The sequence below is a fragment of the Pelophylax lessonae genome (assembly GCF_965119305.1).
Source record: "Pelophylax lessonae genome assembly, chromosome: 6".
Lineage (NCBI taxonomy): Eukaryota > Metazoa > Chordata > Amphibia > Anura > Ranidae > Pelophylax > Pelophylax lessonae.
Genome location: NC_138773.1, coordinates 107,612,926 through 107,637,249, shown reverse-complemented (window position 1 = coordinate 107,637,249; position 24,324 = coordinate 107,612,926). Strand labels below are relative to the sequence as shown.

The following is a 24,324-nucleotide window of genomic DNA, read 5'->3' as shown; positions in this document are numbered from 1 at the left end:
GGTCACAGAGTGCAATTTCAAAGGCTAAAAACTACACAAAATGTAGGTGGGCTGGGGGTTTTAGACCTTAGGAAATATTACAGGCAAGACCCCTTCCTTTAGTAAATAAACACCATGAGTGATCAATCTCTTGCTGTTTTCATTCATAGCTGAAGCACAGTAAACTGTATTTGCTATGCTTCGGTTTATTAAAAAACAGTAGCTTCTGTTGCCTGTTCATCTGCAGTGCAGCTGAGGCTGCAATGAAAGGAATTAAATAATCTGTGTCCTCAATTCCTTTTTCTGTCTTAATTAACCAATTAAGCCCCGGAAGATTTTACCCCCTTCCTGACCAGGGCCTATTTTGCGATTCGGCACTGCGTGACTTTAACGGACAATTGCCGTTAAAGTCCTAAAACTTTAAAGACCTAAAACGAATTTGGCGTCCTTTTTTTCCCAGAAACAGAGCTTTCTTTTGGTGGTATTTGATCACCTGTGCGATTTTTTGATCATGCGCTGTAAACAAAAAAAGAGCGTCAATTTTGCAAAAATAACAATATTTTTCACATTTTTTTATATAAAATTCCCCCAAAAAAATGTAAAAATCTAAATTTTTTAACATTTTCAGCCAATTTGTTTTATGCTACATATGTTTGGTAAAAAAAATCGCAAAAAGTGTATTTTGATTGGTTTGCGCAAAAGTCAACGCGTTTGCTAACAAAGGGAAAGATTTTTGTTGTTTTTTTTTTTAACGCGTAATGGCGGCGATCTGCAATTTTTTTTCCATAGAAATAGGACACTAGGTGGAAAAAAACGTTGACCACTCCTATAGGGCAGTTCCAGGGGGTATACTCCCACTTCCTGCTATAGGACTTCAGTTTTTTTTCTGCTTAGTCAGGAGTGAGGACCTAGTTCCTTGTTGGGATCACTGCTCCTAGTATTTTCCCATTTGTAAACAAATTTTTTTTTTATTATTATTTTCTCTTCCTGTGAGAACTACAATCAACTGCTGGACTGGGCAACGGGCTGGATATCCTAGATCCCTACGGTCTTCCCAGTCTGGCCAGCAAGCACGACCCGACCTTAGTTCCGCGCTGGGTTGGCCGTGACATAGCCCTACTGGACATGGGCTGGCCAGCGAGTTAAACGTCTCGCGAGGCCCGCAGCACCCCCATGCCAAGATGGTGGGTGGTCTACCTGAAGTGGTGCCTGCCTGGTCCCATGGTGCAGTAAGTAGTGTCCCCCCGCCCCTCTGGTGTTCCCTCTGGGTGGACGTTGGCCCCTCCTTGGGTTGGACCACCCCCCATTCACCCACACCTAGCTCCTCCCCCCCCCCCCCCGGGGCAGCCATGCCTGATTTTTATGGTGGGGGTGTCAAGCGGGTACTGGGGGTCAGGGGGGGTGCACCACCAGTGGCACAAACGCGGCCTTGTGGAGGGGAAGGTCCTGGTGTGGGTCATTAGCGGGGGCCCTCCTTGCTGTCCAAATGTACCTGGTGATCCTTGGAGGGTGCCGCGTGCAGCCGCCATTTTGTTGTGGATGGCTGCTGTATCAATCGGCTGCTTTTTTCTGTAGTCCGGTGGCTATTTTCTTGTAATTTCCCATTTCTATCAATCGGTGGCCTTGTTTTTGGAGTCTTTGGTGGAGGGCCTCTAGTGGCAGTTCTATGAATTTCCTCTTCTTCTCTGATCACTGCACGGAGTGCAGCCTTACACTCTGCATCGATATCTGAGAAGGGGGCGTTGAGTCTCTGCGGGTGTTATTTGGCTCTATCTTGCTGCTATAGCGATTTTGGTGCGCTGGGACTTGTAGTACTGTTAGTGCAGTGGTGGGTTGGTATTTTTCACAGCACATTTACACATTTTGCTGGCAGTTCTAGGTTACACCATGGAATCCCTGGAGCACGTGTCACCACCTGACCCCCTCTCTGAGGCTGTGGGACCTGGGGGGTCCAAGTCCCCCTTTTTTGCTATAACGGCGGTCTTGCCATCGCTGGTGTCTAAAGTAGATTTGGCCCTCCAAAATAGGACAAGTAAAAGGTGTCCTCTGCCTTCACCTGCATCCTCTGCCTCCTCAGATTCTGAGGTGGATTTGGCCACCGCGGACGCGGGTCACCCTACTGGATTCACGCACCCTGAGTGCTCTGATATTGAGGATGATTCCTCTTCCACTACAGTGGCACATGAAAAGGCGCTGGGTGATGCATTGATTGTATCAGTGTGGGAAACTTTAGAATTGGAGGACGCAGCTACTACTGCGTCGGCTGTGACGGTTTAGTTTGGTACCCGCAGAACCTCCAAGGCGACGAAGGTATTCTCCTTTCCCGCCTATTTTGACAACATTGTCGCAAGTCAGTGGGGTTCCCCCAAACACACTGTCGGGGTCCCTAAGTACTTTCTAAAAGGTATCCATTTAAAGAGTTCCTGCTATAGAATCTGAAAGTACCACCTGTGGTCGACTCTCAGGTTTCCAGGTTGAATAAAGTCACCCTCCTTCCAATGGAGGACTCTCTGTCCTTTAAGGACCCCTTTGACAAGAGAGCTGAATATCTAATACAATACCTTTTCAACATGACCAGTTCCTTTCTGTGGCCAGTGTTTGCCATACCCTTGTTTTCACAGACATTAACAGAATGGGCTAAGTTCCTGCACAAGGATTTGGATGGTGGACAACCTCCTCCTGACCTGGCGGAGCTGGCGGACCAGTTGTTCCAGGGGTGGCAGTATATCTGTGATGCCTCTCTGGATGCGGCCCCCTTAGCCTGCAGGGTGTCCGTGATGTGGGTGACTCTGCACCGCATATGGCTGAAATACTGGTCTGTGGACCAGGCTTCCAAGACGGTATTGACTGATCTCCCTTTTGTAGGAGACCACTTGTTCGGAGCTTCCATGGAGGAGATCATTAAGGGTCTTACAGGAGGTAAGAGTACTCTGCTTCCGCAGTCTGCCAGGAGTAAAGTGACTCATAGCAAGCGTGGTTCTTTCTTCTCGGCCCATAAATGATCCTTTTATCCTTTGGGATCTAAGGACCAGGGAACAAAATTCACCCGTAACCTCGCAGAGGGTTCCAAGAGGCCCTGGCTGAGTAAGTCCAGAGCGGGCCCCTCCAGGACTGCAGACAAGCTCGCTATTGCCGGAAGGGGCTTCCTTACCCGTACTTTGGATGGGGGGATGTCTTCACTTCTTTCCGGATCCATGGATCTCCTGGATTTAAGACAAATGGGTCCACAAGTTGATTCGGTCCGGGTACAAGATCGAGTTTCAGTCCTTGCCTCTGGCAAGGTTCTTTCCTTCCAATCTCTGTTTGTCCCTAGATCATCTACAAGGTCTTGGGGTGGTACAGGATCAGCTCTTACAGGGGGTCATTGTACCGGTTCCGGAATCGGAACGCTTTTAGGGGTTTTATTCAAACCTGTTTACTGTTCCCATGAAGGAAGGCAAGGTCTGTCCCGTTCTGGATCTCAAGGCTTTGGTGGAGTTCAGAAATTTTGAATGGAGTCCATTCGCACGGTGGTGGCATCCCTTCATCAAGGGGATTTCCTGGCCTCTATCGATATCAAGGACGCTTACCTGGGCCATGGGCGAGGAGCACTATCAATTTGTAGCATTACCCTATGGTCCCACCTCGGCTCCTCGGGTGTTTACAAAAGTGTTGGTCCCGATGTTGGTTTGGCTGAGGCAGAAGGGCATTGTGGTGCTGGGGTACCTGGAAGATCTCCTTCTACGAGCAGAGTCTCTGAGTGCCCCGAAAGACAATTTTACATTTTGGTGCGAACTTTGCAAGAGTTCTGGTGGAAACTGAATTTACAAAAATCTGTTCTGGTTCCATCCACAAAACTGGACTATCTGGGCCTGACCCTGGACATGACCTTAGTCGGCTGTTTCTTCCAGAGGGGAAACTCAAGAAGTTGCAGGATGCGACACTGTTCCTGCTTTCCAAACGGTGATCATCAATCAGGACTTGCATGCAAGTGCTGGGCCTGATGGTCTCCACCTTTTGAGGCTGTTCCGTTTGCTCAGTTCCATACCAGGTCTCTACAGAAGGAGATCCTTGTCAAATGGAACAAGAACCCACAGGCTCTAGACAATCTAAACCAGTTGAGCCGAAGTACGAGGGGATCCCTGATCTGGGTCCTCCGCTCTCCGCCCCTTCAAAAGGGAAAATCCTTTCTCCCCATGTACTGGACGGTGGTCACAACAGATGCCAGCCTCTCCGGATGGGGAGGTGTCTTGGGTATGGATCCAGCTCAAGGGGTTTGGATTTTGGAGGAGTCCAGTCTGCCAATCAATATCCTGGGAATTTGGGCGATCAGGCTTTGCCCAATCCATTGGACGGATTGTCTGCAGGGGCGCCCAGTGAGGATTCAATCAGACAATGCCACGGTCGTGGCATATGTCAATCATCAAGGGGGCACCAAATGTGCCTTAGTGGCCTGGGAAGTAGCCGATTTTCTAAGATGGGCAGAACACTTTGTTCCAGCCATCTCTGCCATGCATATTCCAGGGGTGGAAAATTGGCGGGTGGATTACCTCAATCGGCAGAAGTTGGATCAGGGAGAATGGTCTCTCCACCAGGAGGTGTTTTATCAACTGTGCCTCAGGTGGGGGACTCCCGATGTGGACCTGTTGGCCTCTCTTCTCAACAGGAAGGTGCAGAGGTTCATAGCAAGGTCTCAGGATCCTCAGGCCGACACCACAGATGCTCTTGTAGCTTCTTGGAGCCAATATTGTCTAATATACGCATTTCCACTGCGGACTCTTCTGCCGAGACTTCTGCGAAGGATCGAGGCAGAAAGGATTCCAGTCATCCTAGTGGCACTGGACTGGCTTTGCAGGTCCTGGTATGCAGACCTAGTATGGCTGGTCATCGATGTCCCTTGGAGACTCCCTCTCAGAGAAGATCTGTTAACTCAAGGACCGATCTTCCATCCTGCTTTACAGTCGCTGCATTTGATGGCCTGTCTATTGAAAGACAGGTGTTAAAGGATAGAGGGGTGTCTGAATCGGTGATTCCTACACTGTTAAAAGCTAGAAAATCTACTTCTAGGAAGATTTATCATTGAGTCTAGGAGGGCATACACTACTTGGTGTGAGTCATGGGGGTTTCCCCCTATTCCTTCTCAGTGTTTTGTGGTGTAGATCAGCGTTTGGCCTTGGGTACCATCAAAGGTCAGATATCGGCCCTGACGATTTTTCTTTCAACGCCCGTTGGCCACAAATTCCTTGGTCCAAACCTTTTTTCAGGGGGTTTGCCACCTGGCTCCCCCTGTGAGGTCTCCGTTGCCTACTTGGGACCTCAATTTGATGCTGTCGGTTCTTCAGAAACCACTCTTTGAAAATGTTTGTGAGATTCCTCTGCTCGCTTTGACACAGGGGTAGCTTTCTTGGTGGCTATTTCTTCTGCGCGCATGGTGTCAGGGCTGGCTGTGTTTTCCTGCCGTTCACCTTACCTGGTGGTTCACAGAGACAAGGTGGTGCTTCGTACCGGTCAGTCGTTCCTTCCTAAAGTTGTCTATGGTTTCCATTTAAATGAAGACATTGCGCTGCCTTCTCTGTGTCCTAAGCATCCTAAAGAGATTGCCTTATATTCTTTGGATGTGGTTAGGGCAATCAGGGTGTACCTGGCGGCAACTGAGTAGTTCCGGAAATCACACTCTTTATTTGTCCTTACGGATGGGCCCTGTAAGGGGATAGCCACATCTGCTGCCACCATTTCCAGATGGATCAGACAAACGGTGGTGCAGGCCTATTCCATTAAGGGTCAGGATCCTCTTTTTTTCCCTTTTTAAGGCGTATTTTTTATGAGGGCGCTTAGTGCCTCCTGGGCCTTCTATCATCAAGCATCAGTGATGCAGGAATGCAAGGCAGCCACTTTCACAATATTTTATAAGGTGGAGGTGTTGCAGATACTTCTTTTGGCCGCAAGGTTTTGCAGGCTGCTGTTGGGAGGGATTTAGTCCTCTTTGAGGGTGTGTTTGTTATTTTTGTCAGGTGAGCTCCAGTTGTTCCTGGTTAAGCGCTTGTTTTGCCTGGTTGGCTATGTTTAGCCTTTGGGAAGTGTGTTTTTTCTTGCGGTGTTATTCCCACCCCTCATATTGACACTGCTTTGGGACGTCCCATAGGCCAAGAAGATAGGGAGCTGTGTCCGTCAATGAACGAAAGAGAAAACTGAATTTTTGTTTTACCGTAAAATCCTTTTCTCTGATGTTCATTGACGGACACAGCACCTGCCCCTCTATTGAGTTGGGTTTTATGTTCTCCTGACACTGCTTGTTACAGAACTGAAGTCCTATAGCAGAAAGTGGGAGTATACCCCTGGGACTGCCCTAATGTCATGGTCGAATTTTTTTCCGTCTAGTGTCCTACTCATATACAGAGCAGCATAAACCCATTGGTCAAGAAGATATGGAGCTGTGTCCGTCAATGAACATCAGAGAAAAGGATTTTACAGTACAACAAAAATCCATATATATTTTTTTTTTTTTTTAACTAATGTACTAAGTAATGAGTTTAGACTTTTGACATCTGCAACAGTTAGGGTGGAGGTTATCCCTTGTCCTTACCCAGTTTATTTTGAGCAGCTGCGATCATTTCTAGTTAAGGAGTTAAATGTCACTGTCCTAGTAATGGGCTTGGTTGAGCTACAGATTGTTGGCATAACAGACCTTGAGCATGCTTTGTTTGCCCGTATTAGAATAGCATACATTCCTGTTCGTCAGACTTCACCAGGAATGTTGGCAGATGACCAACAAATCTGTTTTCTTTGCTTTTGCACAAATGCACAGTCTGTGGCACTTTCAGGAAGTAGTGTCTATGATTCCAGTTAAGGAGGTAAAACCCATCATTGTGGGTTTTGTCTCCTGCAGTTACAGAATTCTTACTGGTGGTGAATTTCTCCTTGTTGATCTCGACCTTTGCTTATATTGCATTTATTATTGCCGTTAACTGGAATAAGTGTGACACAGTGAAGCTTATTTATTTAGTAAAAATTTTTTGAGGACAAAAGAATAAGATGTATGTTCCTTTGCATGTTTTTTTTTTTTTTTTTTCTAGTCAGGGCTAGAAAAGTTACAACTGTTTGTTTAACACCTTTTCCCAAAACGAATCTTTGAGTTTTTTTGCGTGGTTGCTTAAAAGAGACATTTTTATGCTGCTTTTCTATTTTATGTAAATTAAAGGGGACGTATCGCCATTGGCATTTTTAGTCCTATCGCACATAAGTAGCGCCTGGAAAACCACTGAAACATTTAATTTTTCTAATTATTTGATGTTCTCAGGGTAAGATATATAGGTCTAGTGTCAAATGCCATAGTGGTTACCATATCTGCTATAGTTACATTATTATGGTTATCACCTGCCCTGGAGGTAGGGAGGGTGGGTGTAGTCCTGCTTGACCCCTCCTCAGGGCCTACAATGTTGGACTGAAGTAGGCTGTTTGGCCTCTTCTTGGAAAATAGCTGAGCACGTGTTGCTATATGTGGGACTCTTCATGGTGGACCACATTGGCTCAGTTCCTTGTACCTACTGATGGACTTTCCTGGCTGAACCCCTTATCCTTTCAATATGTTCTTGTCGCCATCTTCTTGTGTACTGACTATGATGCCATTATGCTTTTTTTTACTATTTGAAAACTGAATAAAAAGATTGAAACAAAAGCTACTAGAAAGCCAACAATACTGTCACATCCTTCAATAGATACTCCATAATGTAATATTTGCCTTCAATAGTTTAAGTCTCATCCCCCACCATTGTGGAAGGGGACACACATTCATGAGTGGAAACCTTGCTTATTGATTTCTTGTTAGATACAAAGATGATGGAAGTCGGAAGAGCTTTACCTCATTCACTAAGCTCTTGGGCAAATGCAATTGCAAAGTGAAGCATCCTTTGCACAGTGAACAGTTTGTCTTTAGTAAATCAACCCCAAGATGTTGGCATGCCAATCCACCCAGCACTGCCTGCATTTTATTGACATACTGATTCTGCTTGGAATTGCAGTTCATTTTGTTTAAATGCAATGTTAGGGGATATTGTTCATTTTGCTCAGTCCTATCTTGCAGTTGTTATCTCCACTCTTTAACACTCATTGATCAAATCAGCTGTCCACTGACTTCCATTGAGGCATAAAAATATTACAAGATTGTCTCCACCTTCGCGCCTGTAATCACACCAGTGATGTCAGACTCCACAACTCAGGTTCCTGAACACCTAAGCACAAATTGTAAGCGAGAACTGTAGTCCAATAACAGTCTTTCGCAAAGCTTTATTCGATAAAAGATAAGCAATAACTAAGGTTTGTGCTTTAAGGAGTTGTAAAGGCAGAAGGTTTTTTATCTTCATGTATTCTATGCATGAACATGAAAAACCTTCTGTGGGAAGCAGCCTCCCCAGCATTCCCTAATGCTTACCTGAGCCCCATCTCTGTCCAGCGATGTCCATGATCCTTCAGCTGTCCGGGACTCTCCCTCCTGATTGGCTGAGACACAGCTGCGGCACCATTGGCTCCAGCGGTTGCCAATCAAAGTCAGTTAGCCAATCAGAAGAGAGAGGGGGGTGGGGCCAAACTGCAGCTCCATGTCTGAATTGATACACGGACCTGCAGCTCGGCTCGGGTGCCCCCATAGCAAGCTGCTTGCTGTGGGGGCACTCGACAGGAGGGAGGGGCTAGGAGCAGCAAAAAGGGACCTGAGAAGAGGGAGATCCGGGCTGCCCTGTGCAAAACCAACTGCACAGAGCAGGTAAATATAACCTGTTTGTTATTTAAAAAAAAAAAAAAAAGAGACTTTAAAATCACTTTAAACATTTTAGCAGTCTGCTGGGTTTGTTTGGATGTCCCAGATCGCTTATCTTTTATGAAAGCAAAGCATTGTGAAGGACATGCTATTGGACTCTTGACTTTCATTGAGGACTTGTGTTGCTACACTGATTTATTATCTTAGATTCTGTCAGTAAGGGCTGTTGGGGGGCTGGCCAGAGAAAGACTGGTTTTTGTGTAAGGCTTGGGAGTAGTAGCTGCTCCCTGAATGGTATAGATTTCTGTACTTTTTGAGTAGCAGGTGTGGGGCGGAGAGAGGCACTTATCCCCTAACCGTTGCAGCTGTAGCGCCCTGAAACAATTTTGAGGCAAGTTCTTTACTATATATATCAACTTCTGAATCTCCTATCTGAGCTGTCCTGAAATTGCCCTTTTTTTTGTGTCGCCAAAGCTTTGCTGTTCATTTTTTCAGTATGTGGAAATGGTAGCTTTTTTTTTTTCTCATTTTGCCAGTAACGGGGATTTTACATGGTTCATGATCTAGTCCGGATGTTCAAAAGTATTTTCTTTTTTTTTTAATAGCTCTGCTTATAGTTATAATTTCACCTAGCTGTTTCTCCAGTGCCCATGTAGCAGTGCCAATAAATCATGTTCTTGGCAGACTTCTGTTGTCACTTGCCAGTCCCTAAATGCCCCTGTTGTGTTATCCTGACTTGGACCCACACACCGACTCAGGAATGTGGACATGTGTTAAAATGTTTTAGTAGACCACACAGCACAAGTCAGCTACTGCTTACCCCAGTGCCTATATGTAAGTAGTGTATTAATCTTAATAATACAACAAGCTTGTTTAACAAAGAAGTTCCACTTTTCATTTCCTGTATTTTGCCAATTTACCACATTAAACTTCCAAATATTAACTACTTGAAAAATACAGTATCTCACAGAAATGAGTACACCCCTCACATTTCTGTAAATATTTTTTTATTATGTCTTTTCATGTGACAACACTGAAGAAATTACACTTTTCCTCAATGTAAAGTGTACAGCTTGTATAACGGTGTAAATTTGCTGTCCCCTCAAAATAACTCAACACACAGCCATTAATGTCTAAACCGATTGCAACAAAAGTGAGTACACCCCTAAGGGAAAACATTCACTTTGGGCCCAAAGTGTCAATATTTTTGTGTGGCCAACATTTCCAGCACAGCCTTTTACCCTCTTGAGCATGGGGTTCACCGGAGCTTCACAGGTTGCCACTGGAGTCCTCTTCCACTCCTCCGTGACGACATTACACAGCTGGTGGAGGTAAGAGACCTTGCGCTCCTCCACCCTTCTGTTTGAGGATTCCCCCCAGATGCTCAGTAGGGTTTAGGTCTGGAGACATGCTTGGCCAGTCCATCACCTTTACCCTCAGCTTCTTTAGCAAGGCAGTGGTCATCTTGGAGGTTTGTTTGGGGTCATTATCATGTTGGAATACTGCCCTGCTGCCCAGTCTCTAAAGGGAAGGGATTATGCTCTGCTTCAGTATGTTACAGTACATATTGGCATTCATGGTTCCCTCAATGAACTGTAGCTCCCTAGTGCTGGCAGCACTCATGCAGCCCCAGACCCTGACACTCCCACCACAATGCTTGACTGTAGGCAAGACACACTTGTCTTTGTACTCCTCCCCTGGTTGCCGCCCCACATGCTTGACACCATCTGAACCAAATACGTTTATTTTGGTCTCATCAGACCACAGTGCATGGTTGCAGTAATCCATGTCCTTAGTCTGCTTGTCTTCAGCAAACTATTTGCGGGCTTTCTTGTGCATCATCTTTAGAAGAGGCTTCCTTTTGGGACAACAGCCATGCAGACCAATTTGATGCAGTGTGCGGCATATGGCCTAAACACTGACAGGCTGACCCTCCATCCCTTCAACCTCTGCAGCAATTCTGGCAGCACTCATATGTCTATTTCCCAAAGACAACCTCTGGATATGATGCTGAGCACGTGCACTCAACCTCTTTGGTCGACCATGGCGAGTACTGTTGTGAGTGGAACCTGTCCTGTTAAACCACTGTATGGTCTTGGCCACCGTGCTGCTGCTCAGCTTCAGGGTCTTGGCAATCTTCTTATAGCCTAGGCCATCTTTATATAAAGCAACAATTCTTTTTTCAGATCCTCAGAGAGTTCTTTGCCATGAGGTGCCATGTTGAACTTCCAGTGACCAGTATGAGAGAGTGAGAGTGATAAAACCAAACTGAACACACTTGCCCCCATTCACACTTGAAACCTTGTAACACTAATGAGTCACATGACACTGGGGAGGGAAAATGGCTAAGACTAGCGCGACACGACTTTGGGGGACGACCTGTGAAGTCGCGTGCACCGCGACTTCGGCGCGACTTGCAGAGACTTCACATAATGGAAGTCTATGCAAGTCGCCTCCAGATCGCCCCAAAGTAGTACAGGACCCTTTTTCTAAGTCGGAGTGACTTGTGTCGCTCCTATTAGAACGGGTCCTGTGCTAATCAATGGACCGCGACCGAGCGCGACTTGTCAGGCTGACAAGTCGCGCTAATGTGAATGGGCTCTTAGGGGTGTACTTACTTTTGTTTCCAGCGGTTTAGACATTAACGGCTGTGTGTTGAGTTATTTTGAGGGGACAGAAAATTTACACTTATACAAGCTGTTCACTCACTACTTTACATTGTAGCAAAGTGTCATTTCTTCAGCGTTGTCACATGAAACGATGTAATAAAATACTTACAAAAATGTGAGGGGTGTACTCACTTTTGTGAGATACTGTATTTCCTTCCACTTTCTGTTATGTCTACAAAACCTGGTGAAAAAAGGACACAGACAGCAAATCGAAATATAAAAATGTTTCCTTTTTTCTTAATACGTTCCTTGTTTTTAACAGTTCCTAAATTTAAAGGATAAGTTCCCCTTTTGTAACATGTTACATGTTATAGAGATATTCAGAAACTGACTGGCCCCCACACCTCCATTTATTCCTGCTGTTACAGCTAGTGGGGTTCTTCTCCCTCCCCGCTAGCTGTCACAATAAAAAAAAAAAACGTGACCGAGCAGGGCTCCGCCCACCTAGCCACGTCACTGGTTGACAGGGCACTGTGCATGGAAAACTACAAGCTCCGGCAGCCTTTGTGACTGTCAGCTTGTAGTTTTCAATGAACTACCACGGCACTGTGGAGCGCAGTGGTAGTTCATTCATGTTTTCTTTCAGATTTGCTTACACGTACGGGATGTACAGGCAAGCAGATACACTGGCAGATCTGATGGAGACCTGCATAGCACCAGCAATCTGCTGATCGCTGGTACAATTCTTTACAGGCTCCAAAAGAAAAGAACAATAAATGCACATTTTTTTTTTTACCTGCAAAAAAATATGCATTTATTATTTTTTTTCCAAAAAGTGAACTTATCCTTTTAAACTGTACACCTTTTTCAGTTCTGAAAGTGAAAATCACTGCCACTCAGGTTCCTTCTTACTGAATCCAATTCTTTAAAGCAAATCGCTGCTCCGGGCAGCAGATATCAAACTATTTTATTTTCATACCAGATATATTTATGTCACATTTTTAAAACTTGGTTAAAGGTATCTGTGCGACACAAAAACAATTAGCATCTTTTTCCTTTACTTGACGGACTTTCCTCCTCTATGTAAAGGTCTGCTGTTTAATAAAAAATAAAAAAAAATTGGAATATTGATTTTGCAAACGCTGTGTTCATGTCTTTAGTACAGTGCATGTTAACTTTTTTTTTTTTTTTTTTAGAAATAAAATAAAATGGATGTAAAAATACAATTTTTAAATTTAAAAAAACTCCCTTAAGTCTTTGACCAGTCCAAAATCTCTTATTGGACGCTTTTATAAAAAATGTTGGAAGAAATTCTTTCAGACCTGCTGTATTGCTCCATAGCAGCCAGTAAGATTTGTTTTTATCTTCCACAGCCTAAAATAAGAGAACATGTTTGTGTGTGCTGGTAGGGTAACACATACTGCTTGAGACAATTCCTATGTATTACACATAATGCTAGATAAAAATTGGATCCTTTTCTGTAACCACTTGCTTGCTCCCTGCCAAGCATCTGTACACAACTGAATTTTTGTTCTTCTGTGTGTTGCCATTCCTACTCCTCAGCATGTCATGGCTGAACAGGCCTGAATTAAGAGAGTGTTGGCTACCAAGATTCAGAGTGGGGCATTTTGCTATCCTGCTGTTTAATTAGATCACTATTACTATCTGTAGTGTTACGCTGTAATTTATGTTTGTTTTTTTCTTTCTCTTTTTGCTTCAATAGGGATGACTTTAATATCCTTGTTCTCCAAGCATTCGTTGAACTCCATGAGTTTGCAGACCTGAATCTTGTCCAAGCACTAAGGTCAGTATTTTATTATATGCATAATATGGAAATCCCGGTGGTTTACGGGTCAAAGAATTAAAGGAACCATACAGCTCAATGTCTGTGTCTCAGTGTTCTCTTATGAATAGTGGCGTCTTTGTAGGGGATGTGGATACTGGGTTGGCAGAAAAATATTTGGCACAGTTTCTTGCCAACAGCATCGCTTAAAACCCCTTTAAAATATCAATGTTTCTTTGTTTTAGACTTTTAAAACTTTAAGGTTATCAAGCGTTCGGTGCCAATTCTAGGTGGTCTGCATAATGCGGCAAATGCAGAGAAATATGGGTTTTCCTTCTCATCATACATAACTACATGTGTGCAAATATGGTTATATGCTTGCTCTGAATTTTTAGTATACTGATTTTGAATGTTGGAAAATGTGTTTCTCATAACTGTAAGCATGCAGCTAAATGTGCTCTTGAGCCCTTTGTACACTAGCTAGTAAATATTTTGTTTTGTTCTACAGTTTAAATATAATGAATGCACTGGATTCAAGTCTAAGGCTCCATGTACACGGGACGTTGTTAAAAGTCCCTTTGAATGCTGGAATTTTTAGGACGTTTGAAACGTCCGTTCGGTCGCGTTTGTACCCGCGTTTAGCAGGTGTTTAGCGGCGTTTGCGGGCGTTTGCGTTTTAGAAGCGTACCTAGAGGTCAAAAAAATGATTCCCCTTTAAAATGGAAAAACGCGAACGCTAAACGCGGGTTATCGCGTTCAGACGCGTTCGGATGCGTTCAGACGCGTTCGGACGCGTTTGTGCGTTTGAAACGCCGGGAAACACACGTTCGAACGCAAATAATTGCGTTCTAAAAAAAAGTCCCTGAACGCAACTGCCTGAAAATTACTGTAAACGACCCTGTGTACATGGACAGATAAGATAACATGTAGATGGGTTCAGGGGCTTCTGAAAGAAACGCCCAACTGCTCCTAAATGTCCATTTCCAGCGTCCCGTGTACATGGACCCTAAAATACGGGCCTTTATGTATGAAAGTTTCCAAATAGGAAAGGTCTGTGGTGCAGCCAGTCAGGTTACCTCCATTCATTAATGATTATTTTCTAAAGCAATGCTAAATTTGGTTTCCACAACATAGTTTTATATGACAGGGGTTTAAAATGGTAGGTCAGATCTGTGGGTTTGGATATGACCCGGTGATCTACAATACTAAAGATTTACTGATTGTTGGATGGACCTTGAACACTTTGATAAAGTCTCAGTGCGCATCCCCATGCTCGCCATAGAGTCCATTAGTGTACTTGGTGACTTTTATAAACGCTGTGCTTTGGGGTGCAAAGCAGGAAAAACTCTTTTGTAAGTTGTTACAGTGAAAAAAGACTATGAGTAGGAGCCCTGACGATGCTTCGGTAAAAAAGCAAAAGTATGTTTCTCTTACGTCCTCCGACAGTCGCCGCCTCTTCATATTCGTCACATATGGGGTATTAGACTTTGCTCCGAAGGAGTAGCTAGGCAACAGAATATGTTAACATTAAAGCTTTTAACATATCCCACCCTCAAGGGGTGGTCCCCTCAGTCAATACCCTCCTACTTCCTGCAACCATATCTCAGTTTTAATGTCTAGCTTGTCAGGAGTGGCTGGCTTTTTCTGTGCTGGGGCTTTCTGCCCCAGACTCTTTCTTCTTTTTGAAATTTTGTTTGAGTTTTCTCTCTACCTTTACTTAGCTGTTATTTTTCTCAGCGTTAGTTAGTTCTTCTGATGAAGAGGATCATGCGGGCTGGGTCTCGGGCTGATCCCCCTGGTCGCAGGTCGTGGGTCAGTGGCTTCCCAGCCTGCCATCGAGCGTTCAGCCAGGTAACGCTCCTGGCACAGTGAACGACCCATCCCTGTTCGGTGCAGGGATGATTGGTGAGGTGGCTACCTCACTGGACGCTGTGCGGTTTCTTAACCCCCATTTTGTGCGTCTTGAATTGCGACTCTCCCTGCCTCATGTGCAGCGGCTTGTTCGCCTGTGCGGGTCCCCCACGCCATTGAGAGGTAAGTGTATCTATGTGGGGACCTGTCTGTCTGGGGGGGTGTCAGTCTGGGACTGTGTAACCTGCCTCTATTCACACTGCTTGTCTCCCTATCTCTCGGCTGCATGCTGTGGGCTGCAAGGGGGGGGGGGGGGAGAGAGCTGTGTGACACTGTGTGTGTCAGCCTGGTCAGTGTGAGAAGCTGTGTGCTGTGGGGCATGTTTTTTTGGCATGTTTGGGCATATACAGCGATCGCTGCGGCGATCTGACATGTATTCCTATACAGGGATGTCACGTGTGCATTACTGCACTGTGGAGCGGCGGTTTCGGCGCCAAACGGCGCCATTTTGCCTACACTCGCTCCGGCCGCATGTTTTACATGCATGGCGGCCATTTTCTTGTAGCCTCCATAGGCTTTCATAGAGCGCCCTGGCAGCATCACTTCCTCTTTCCAGGAACACCGATCGAGGCAGCAGCAGCCTTGGTGGAAAGCCAGGGGACCGCTGTTTCCCCCCCAGGGGGGGATTTAGCCACTATTGTGGCTGGCCTTGCTGCTCAGGTGCAGATGCTGGTGGCTGCTCAATCTACTAAAAGACCCAGAATTGCTCTTTCCTCTGATTCTGAGGGTGAAGGTGATGGGGTTGTTATGGCGGGGGCCTCCTTATCGGGGTCCCGCTCCTCCCTAGATCTAGTAGGGTCCGAGGTGGAGGCTGAAGTTGAGGGGGTTGATAATTCTCCCCCTGGCTCGCCTGAAGAGCTTGCAATCATGGATGAATTAATTGCTTCCATAAAGCAAACACTGCGTTTGCAGGATGAAGTGTGTCCCCCCGCTGCCTTGGCGGCCTATGGGACGCAGAGAAAATGCAGGACGCCGCAGGTTTTTCCCTGCAATGATGATTTTCAGCGCGCTGTTAAGGAACAATGGCGCAATCTGCGCAAACCTTTTGCTGTACCAAGTAGGTTCAAGCTGCGTTATCCTTTCTCACCTTCCACTGATGAAAGGTGGTGTGTGCCTCCCCCAGTGGATCACGCAATTGCGGTTTTAAACAAGGCCACTGCAATTCCTGCAGAGGATTCCCCTGTGTTCCGTGATGCCACGGATAGGAGATTGGAGTCTCTTGCCCGTCATACTTATTCTGTTACGGGTTCTATGCTTAAAGCTCTGTTTGCTTCTCTCATGGCGGCCCAGGCGATCGCAAGTTGGACGCAGATGCTTAGGCGCGTCCTAGTGGCCGACTCGGCCTCGCCGGCGACCCTGGATATGGTGGATCAAATCCACCAGGGTGTCATGTATCTGTGTGATGCGGACCTGGACCTGGTTCCGTTGGCTGCACGTGTGCACAGCGTGGCGGTGTTGTCTCGCCGCCTGGTTTGGTTAAAATGTTTGTCGGTGGACCAATCTTCACGTAAGACCTTAGCCAATCTGCCTTATGATGGGTCTCGCCTTTTTGGGGAGTCCTTGGATGTGTTGATTAAGGGGATCACCGGGGGTAAGAGCACTCTCTTGCCCCATTTCCCCAAGGCTAAGGGGGCTTCTGGGAAGTAGCATGCTAATTTTCGGCCCCCTCAGGGGTCCTTTCGTGCCTTTCGGCCGCACTACAAGGGCAAGCCGTTCAAAGGTCAAGGCTCTCAGAAGAAGCCCTGGTCTGGGAAACAGAAGTCCGGCCAATCCGGATCTGCAGCCCATAACAGTTCGGCCTGAAGGGGCGCCCTCACCCAGTTTTGGGGTGGGGGGACGCTTGCTCGGTTTTCTTCAGCCCTGGTTGGCCCGTGTGCGGGACAGATGGGTTCAGGAGATCATTCGATCTGGTTACAAGATCGAGTTTCTCTCTCGGCCGGAGAGCAGATTTTTTCCCTCAAATCTTAAACTGTCTCCAGAGCGTTTGCGGGACCTGCACCTGGCTGTGCGGGACCTGAGGGCTCAGGGAGTGGTGGTTCCGGTGCCTCATCGGGACAGATTTCGGGGGTTTTATTCCAATCTGTTCACCGTGCCCAGAAAGGAGGGCAAGGTTCGTCCAATTCTGGACTTGAAGGCTCTGAACCGCTCTGTGCGGGTTCGCAAGTTCCGCATGGAATCCCTGCGGTCGGTGGTGGCTGCCCTGGTTCCGGGGGAATTCATGGCCTCCATCGATTTGAAGGATGCGTATCTTCACATCCCCATTTTCGAGGGTCACCAGAGGTTCCTTCGATTTGCCATTGCGGAGGATCACTACCAGTTCGTGGCGTTACTATTTGGTCTCGCCTCGGCTCCGCGGGTCTTCACCAAGGTGCTTGCACCGGTTCTGGCATTATTGAGGGCCCAGGGCATTTCTGTCCTGGGGTATCTGGACGACATTCTGGTTCGGTCTGCGACCAGCCAGGGTCTGGAGAAGGACCTGTCTGTCACGATGCAAACTCTGCAGGAGTTTGGTTGGACGATAAATTTTCCAAAGTCGACACTGAGTCCGTCGGTTCGTCTTCCCTACCTGGGAATGATTCTGGACTCGGTGCAGGCGAAGGTCTTCCTGCCGGAAGACAAACTCAGAACTCTTCAGGTGGAAGTCAGGTCCCTCAGGGACGTTCCGCACTCGTCTCTGCGGACGTGCATGAGATGTCTGGGATTGATGGTCTCGGCCTTCGAGGCGATTCCCTTCGCCCAGTTTCACACGCGGGGTCTCCAAGCGGAGATCCTGTCCAGGTGGGACGGGCGACCTCAAACCCTGGATCTTCAAATCTCGTTGAGTCATGGCACCAGAAGAAACCTTCTGTGGTGGCTCCAGTCCCCGTTGGTGTCCGGGGGCAAGTCGTTTCGTCCTGTCTCGTGGACGGTGGTCACCACGGATGCCAGCCTGTCGGGCTGGGGTGGTGTTCTGGGCGTTCTATCCGCCCAGGGGACTTGGTCGGAGGGGGAGTCTTCCCTTCCGATCAACATTCTGGAATTGCGTGGGATAAGTCTCTGTCTTCATCGCTGGACGGACCGGCTGCAGGGCTGCCCGGTTCGGGTGCAGACGGACAATGCCACGGCGGTGGCCTACATCAACCACCAAGGGGGCACCAGGAGTGCCCGAGCGGCTCGAGAAGTGGCCGACATTCTGTCTTGGGCCGAGACTCATGTCCCGGCGATAACGGCGGTTCACATTCCGGGGGTGGAGAACTGGCAGGCGGACTATCTGAGTCGCCAGACCCTGGATCAGGGGGAATGGTCTCTCCACCCGGCTGTCTTCCAGATGTTGTGCGCAAAGTGGGGTCTTCCAGATGTGGACCTGTTCGCGTCTCGTCTCAACAACAAGGTGAAAAGGTTCGTGGCAAGGACGCGCGACCCTCGGGCAGACGCGTCGGACGCGTTAGTGGCCCCGTGGCATCAGTACAGGCTGATGTACGCGTTTCCACCGATCCAGTTGCTGTCCAGGTTCCTTCGCAGGTTACTCTCGGAACGCAGCACGGTGATTCTTGTGGCACCGGACTGGCCTCGCCGGTCCTGGTACGCAGACCTCGTGAATCTGGCGGTCGACGCCCCGTGGCGTCTGCCTCTTCGAGACGATCTACTGTCTCAAGGACCGATATACCATCCTGCTTTACAGTCGCTGGCTTTGACGGCCTGGCTGTTGAGACCGAGGTCCTGAAGGAGAAGGGTCTCTCTCCAGAGGTCGTTCATACTTTGATCAACGCGAGGAAGTCTTCCTCGGGGAAGGTTTATTACCGTACTTGGAAGGCCTATTTTGCCTGGTGTGAGTCCAGGGGGTTTTCACCCCGCACGTACTCGGTTTCCCGTGTGCTGTCTTTCCTTCAAACGGGTGTTGATCAGCGTTTGGCGCTGGCTACGATAAAGGGTCAGGTGTCTGCACTGGCCGTTCTGTTTCAACGTCCCGTGGCTTCCAACTCCTTGGTTGGCACTTTTGTTCAGGGTGTGCGGCATCTGGTTCCTCCTAGGAGGGATCCTTTGCCCCCTTGGGACTTGAATCTCGTTCTGTCTGTGTTGCAACGTGCTCCTTTTGAACAGATCAGGGAGATCTCGTTGTCTATGTTGTCCAAAAAGGTCGCCTTTTTGGTGGCGATCACTTCGGCTCGCAGAGTATCGGAACTGGCAGCTTTGTCCTGCAAGTCTCCGTACCTGGTTGTTCATTTGGATAAGGTGGTCTTGCGACCTAATCCTTCTTTTCTTCCGAAACGAGTTTCGGAATTCCATCTTAATGAGGATATTGTCTTACCTTCGCTGTGCGCGAAGCCTAACCATCCAAAGGAGGTGAGATTGCATTCTCTGGATGTTGTTCGGGCGATAAGAGTTTACCTTAAATCGACTGAGTCTTTTCGAAGGACGGACTCCTTGTTTGTTCTTCCAGAGGGTCCTCGGAAGGGCATGGCGGCTTCGGCCTCTACCATTGCCAAATGGATCAGGCAGACCATTGAACAAGCCTATGCTTTGCAGGGGAAGGTTCCCCCTGTGCCTGTGAAGGCGCACTCTTCTAGATCTTTGAGTACGTCTTGGGCCTGTCGTCATGGGGCTTCTGTAGCCCAGGTGTGTAAGGCGGCGACCTGGTCGACCGTACACACGTTCACAAAATTCTACAAAGTAGATGTTCAGGCATCAGCGGATGCTTCCTTTGGCCGCAAGGTTCTTAGTGCGGCAATTCCCTAGGGTCCCTTTTTCGGGACCTCTGGCTGTTGGGATAAGTTTTGTATCCCCTGGTTTTTTTTGTCTTTTCCTGGGTTGTTGCTCCTGTTGAGCACTTGTTTTTTTTTTTTTTTCTGTTGCCCAGCTGGTTTCCTTCCTTTGGTAAGGTTCCTTTCTTTGATGCGGAGACTGCGTTGCCTTTTCGGCGCGGATGCGTTTCCCACCCCTCATGTTTGCACTGCTTTGGGACGTCCCCATATGTGACGAATATGAAGAGGCGGCGACTGTCGGAGGACGTAAGAGAAGACGGAATTTTTGTAAAATCTTACCTGTAAAATTCCTTTCTCTGAGTCCTCCGACAGTCGCCGCCCCCGCCCCTCTTTTGGGGTTTGGTTGTATACTCTACTGCTATTCCACTAAAACTGAGATATGGTTGCAGGAAGTAGGAGGGTATTGACTGAGGGGACCACCCCTTGAGGGTGGGATATGTTAAAAGCTTTCATGTTAACATATTCTGTTGCCTAGCTACTCCTTCGGAGCAAAGTCTAATACCCCATATGTGACGAATATGAAGAGGCGGCGACTGTCGGAGGACTCAGAGAAAGGAATTTTACAGGTAAGATTTTACAAAAATTCCGTTTTTAAAATGTTTATCATTGTTAGCTACATGTAAACTTTTATCTTTTGATGCAGCCATCTTTTCTTTTTGCCAATGCTCCAAAGACTATAAGGCTGCTTGGACCTGAGCTTGATGACACTCATTATCTGAGGCTAGTTATTTTTCTAGAGTCCTATCTCTCCATACACAACAATAACTTCCTCTCTAGCCAGTCAGGGGAGGACCTACTATTGTCAGCCTGTTTTAAAATGTCAGCTGCTGTGCAAGGAATTATGGGAGCTTACTATAAGGCAGATCACAGACAAATAACTTAGGAATACTTTTTGAAGTGTTTATTAGGTATACATCTGTTCATTACATGCTACGTTATGTAATATGAAGTTTGTAGGAGTTCCTCTTAAAGTGAAGAAGTAAGGCTCTAAAAACGTAGGTGGAACTACTTGTATTAAAAAAAAAAAAAAAAACCCAGGAAAATATAAAAGTTGATAAAAAAAAAAAAAAAAACAGGTGACAAAAAGCAGGCATTTCTCTGCAGTGTCAGTGATGCAGTCATAAGAAGGGAGGCTTGTTGCTGAATGAAGAAGCATCTCTTAATTAGATGGTTCCAATTTATTATGAAAAACTCCTTCATCAGAACCATAATCAATTGCACATTCAAGTAAATAAAAAAATAGAAGATAACCGCTTTTATACACCTTGTTTTGTCATAGATCTTTTTATTTGAAATTAAATGTATATACAATTTAAATATATTTTTAATTATTTATAAAGTATAAGTAAATTGTAGAGGTGCACTGAATGGAAATTTTGGTACCAAAACCGACAATGCAGGATGCACCTGGCCGAAAACCGAAACCGAAAATGAAGATTTTTTAAAAAATATATATATTTCTCTTTCGTTCATTGACGGACACAGCTACTGATCTTCATAACCATTAGGTTATACTGCCTACTACAGGAGTAGGACACTAGGCAGAAAAAGAATCTGGCTACGCCTATGGGCATTCCCAGGAGGTAAACTCCCTCTCCCTGCTATAGGTACTCAGTTTTTTTTTCCGCCTAGTTAGGAGTAGGGACGTATTTCCTTGCTGGGATTTCTGGTCCTGGTAAATTTCTTTAGATAGAAATTTTTTCTCCTGATTTTTTCCTGTGAGATCTACAATAAACTGCCAGACTGGGTGATGGGCTAGAAAATCTAGATCCAGTGGTCACCCAATCTGGCCAGCGAGCGCGAGCAGACCTCAGCTTTGCGCGACCAGCCCTCATCCAGTGGACCACAACATAGGTCCACTGGATGAGGGCTGGCCTGCGAGTTAAACGCCTTGCGAGGTCGCATATGACTGGGTCTCGGACTGAGATGCAGTGTTCCTCCTGGCCGACAGCTTTCCCCCCCCATTTCGATAGAGAGAAGGTTCTGTCTGGAGCGGTGCCCGCCTGGTTCCTGGTATGGCGAGTAGCTGTCCCCTCTCTCTCCCTGAAGGGTTTTGGGGTGGACGTGGGCCGCTCCTTGGGACAGTCGGACCCCCAGTTTCACCTCCTTCCCGTCAGGCACCTCCCTTTCATCTGTCCTCTGTCCAACCCCTCTTCCCCCACTTATGCTGGGGCTGTGTGGGTGGTCTGGTCCACCTCCTGGGATGGGGCAGGGCGCTGTGCTGGTGAAGGGGGCTGGGGGGGTGCGCTACTGGTGCCTGAACGATTGGCTGTACGGGGGGGTTGTACCTGGCGATGGCTCCTGTCAGGGCCCCCCGTCCTGCCTAGGTCTCTCCTTGAAGCCTAGGGATCGCTCCTGGGTCCCTTGGGAGCCTTTTAGTGCCACACAGAGCGGCCATTTTGCTGTAGCCTGCGTGTTTCTATGCACATTGGCCATGTTTGTGTAGTCCGGTGGCCATTTTGCGGTGATTTGCCATTGAAAATAGCAGCAGCCATGACAGTGGAGCCCTGTGGGTGGCGATTTCAGTGGTGGGAGCCCCTCCTCACCTCCTTGTGCTGACTCCTAGATCTTTTCGTTTCATGATCGCCATACGTGGAGTGCAGGCTATCCTGGTGGCTCAAGGTGCCTGTTTCTGCTGGGTGGTGAGTCTGGGAAGGTTCTCTCCCTCTCTGCTGAGGAACGCTTAGTGCTTGTGCCTGGCGAGGGAGGTGGGGGCTGTCCCTTTGCAGTGTTTTACACTTTTTGCGGGGTCCCCCTGGTGACTCATTGAGTCTTTGGAGCACATCTCCCCTCCTGACTCCCTCTCTGAGACTGCGGGCCCTCCGGGTTTCAACCATCAATCAATGCACTGATGGTGGTCCTGAAGTCCTTTGTGTCCCGGGTGGAGATAGTTTTCAGGCATCGGACTAGCAAAAAACGCCGCCCGCCTTCCCCTACCTCATCTGTGTCATCAGATACTGAATCTGATTCGGTCGCCGCGGACGTGGGTCACCCTGCTGGGTCTGCGGCCACGCGCCCGGATTCCTCAGATAGTGAAGATAATTCCTCCACATCTGCAACCACGCACAAAGAGGCACTGGTGGAACCACTGATTGTATCTGTGAAGATGGAGGACGCAGCTGCCACAGAGGTGCAGATTCTCTTTGGCACTCACAAGCCATCCACTCTATTTTGACAGAATTGTCGCTAAAGAGTGGGGACATCAAAGCGTCCCCTTGGGATCCCTAAGCGATTTACTAGGCACTAACCCTATGAGGAGTCCCTTATTAAGAAGTGGACTGTTCCATCGGTGGTGGACTCTCCGGTTTCCAGATTGAACAAGGCAACCATGATTTCGGTTGAAGAGTCCCCGGCCTTTAAGGATCCGGCTGACAGAAAGGCGGAGGCTGTGGCCCGCAATATGTACACTCTGGCTGGTTCGGCACTGAGGCCAGTATACACAATTGTGCTGGTGTCGCAAACTCTGACCGAGTGGGCTAAGCTTTTAGGCCATGACCTACAGGGAGAACAGCTCCCCCCTGCCTTTGCTGAGCTGGTGGATCAGCTGGTTCAGGGGCTGCAGTTTATCTGTGATGCCTCTTTGGATGCGGCTCCCCTAGTGGCCCGGCTCTGTTTCGGGTGTGATCCTTCGGCATGTGTTTTGGCTTAAATGCTGGTCTGCGGATCAGACTTCTAAAAAGGCCTTGACTGATCTCCCCTATTAAGGGGATCACCTGTTTGGGGCTACTGTGGATGACATCATTAAAGGTCTCACAGGAGGAAAGAGTACCTTTCTTCCGTAGGCTATGAAGGGCAAGGAACCTCGTCGTAGACGTGGGCCCTCCTCTGCTCATAAGAAGTTTTCTTCCCTCAGGGTTAACTGACAAGGTCTTGAAGCCTTTCAAGACCTCTTCTGGAGGATCCAAATGAAACTGGTCTGACAAGCCGAGAGCGGGCTTCTCCAGACCCGTGGACAAGGCTCCTTCAGGTGGTGGGGACGTCTTCGTTGGTTTCTGGACCCATTGACTTCCCTGGTACAGGGCAAGTGGTTCCACAAAGTTGTTCTGTCTGGCTACAAGATCGAGTTTCACTCTGGTCCCCTGGCAAGGTTCTTTCTTTCCAACTTGCGCCTGTCCCTGGACCATTTTAAAGGGTTTGTTTGGGACTGTACAAGACCTGTTCCTTCAAGGGGGGATTGTCCCGGTTCCAACTTCTGAACGTTTTCAGGGTTTTTACTCAAACCTGTTTACAGTTCACAGGAAGGTAGGCTAGGTGCGTCTAATCCAGGACCTCAAGGTGCTGAACTGCTTTGTGCGGGTACAGAAGTTCTGGATGGAACACGGTGGTGACATCCCTGCATCAGGGGATTTTTCTTGCCTCTATCAACATCAAGGATGCTTACCTTCACATTCCAATATGTGCCGGTCACCAGTGCTTCCTCCGCTTTGCCGTAGGAGAGGAGCATTATTAGTTTGTGGCGTTACCCTTTGGTCTCTCCTCTGCTCCTTGGGTCTTCACAAAAGTGTTAGCCCCGGTGCTAGCATTGTTACGCCAATGGGGGATTGTCATACTGGGCTACTTGGATGACCA

General features: G+C 47.5%; 1 protein-coding gene across 2 annotated transcripts in view; it reads left to right on the top strand.

Moving 5' to 3' along the window:
- Positions 1–24,324, top strand: part of CYTH3 (cytohesin 3) — a 291,259-nt gene that overhangs the window by 154,346 nt on the left and 112,589 nt on the right. For both annotated transcript variants that reach the window (XM_082261091.1, XM_082261090.1), the window contains exon 6: positions 13,043–13,123. In XM_082261091.1, coding sequence (XP_082117217.1) covers positions 13,043–13,123 — 81 coding nt within the window. The remainder of the gene's footprint in view (positions 1–13,042; positions 13,124–24,324) is intronic.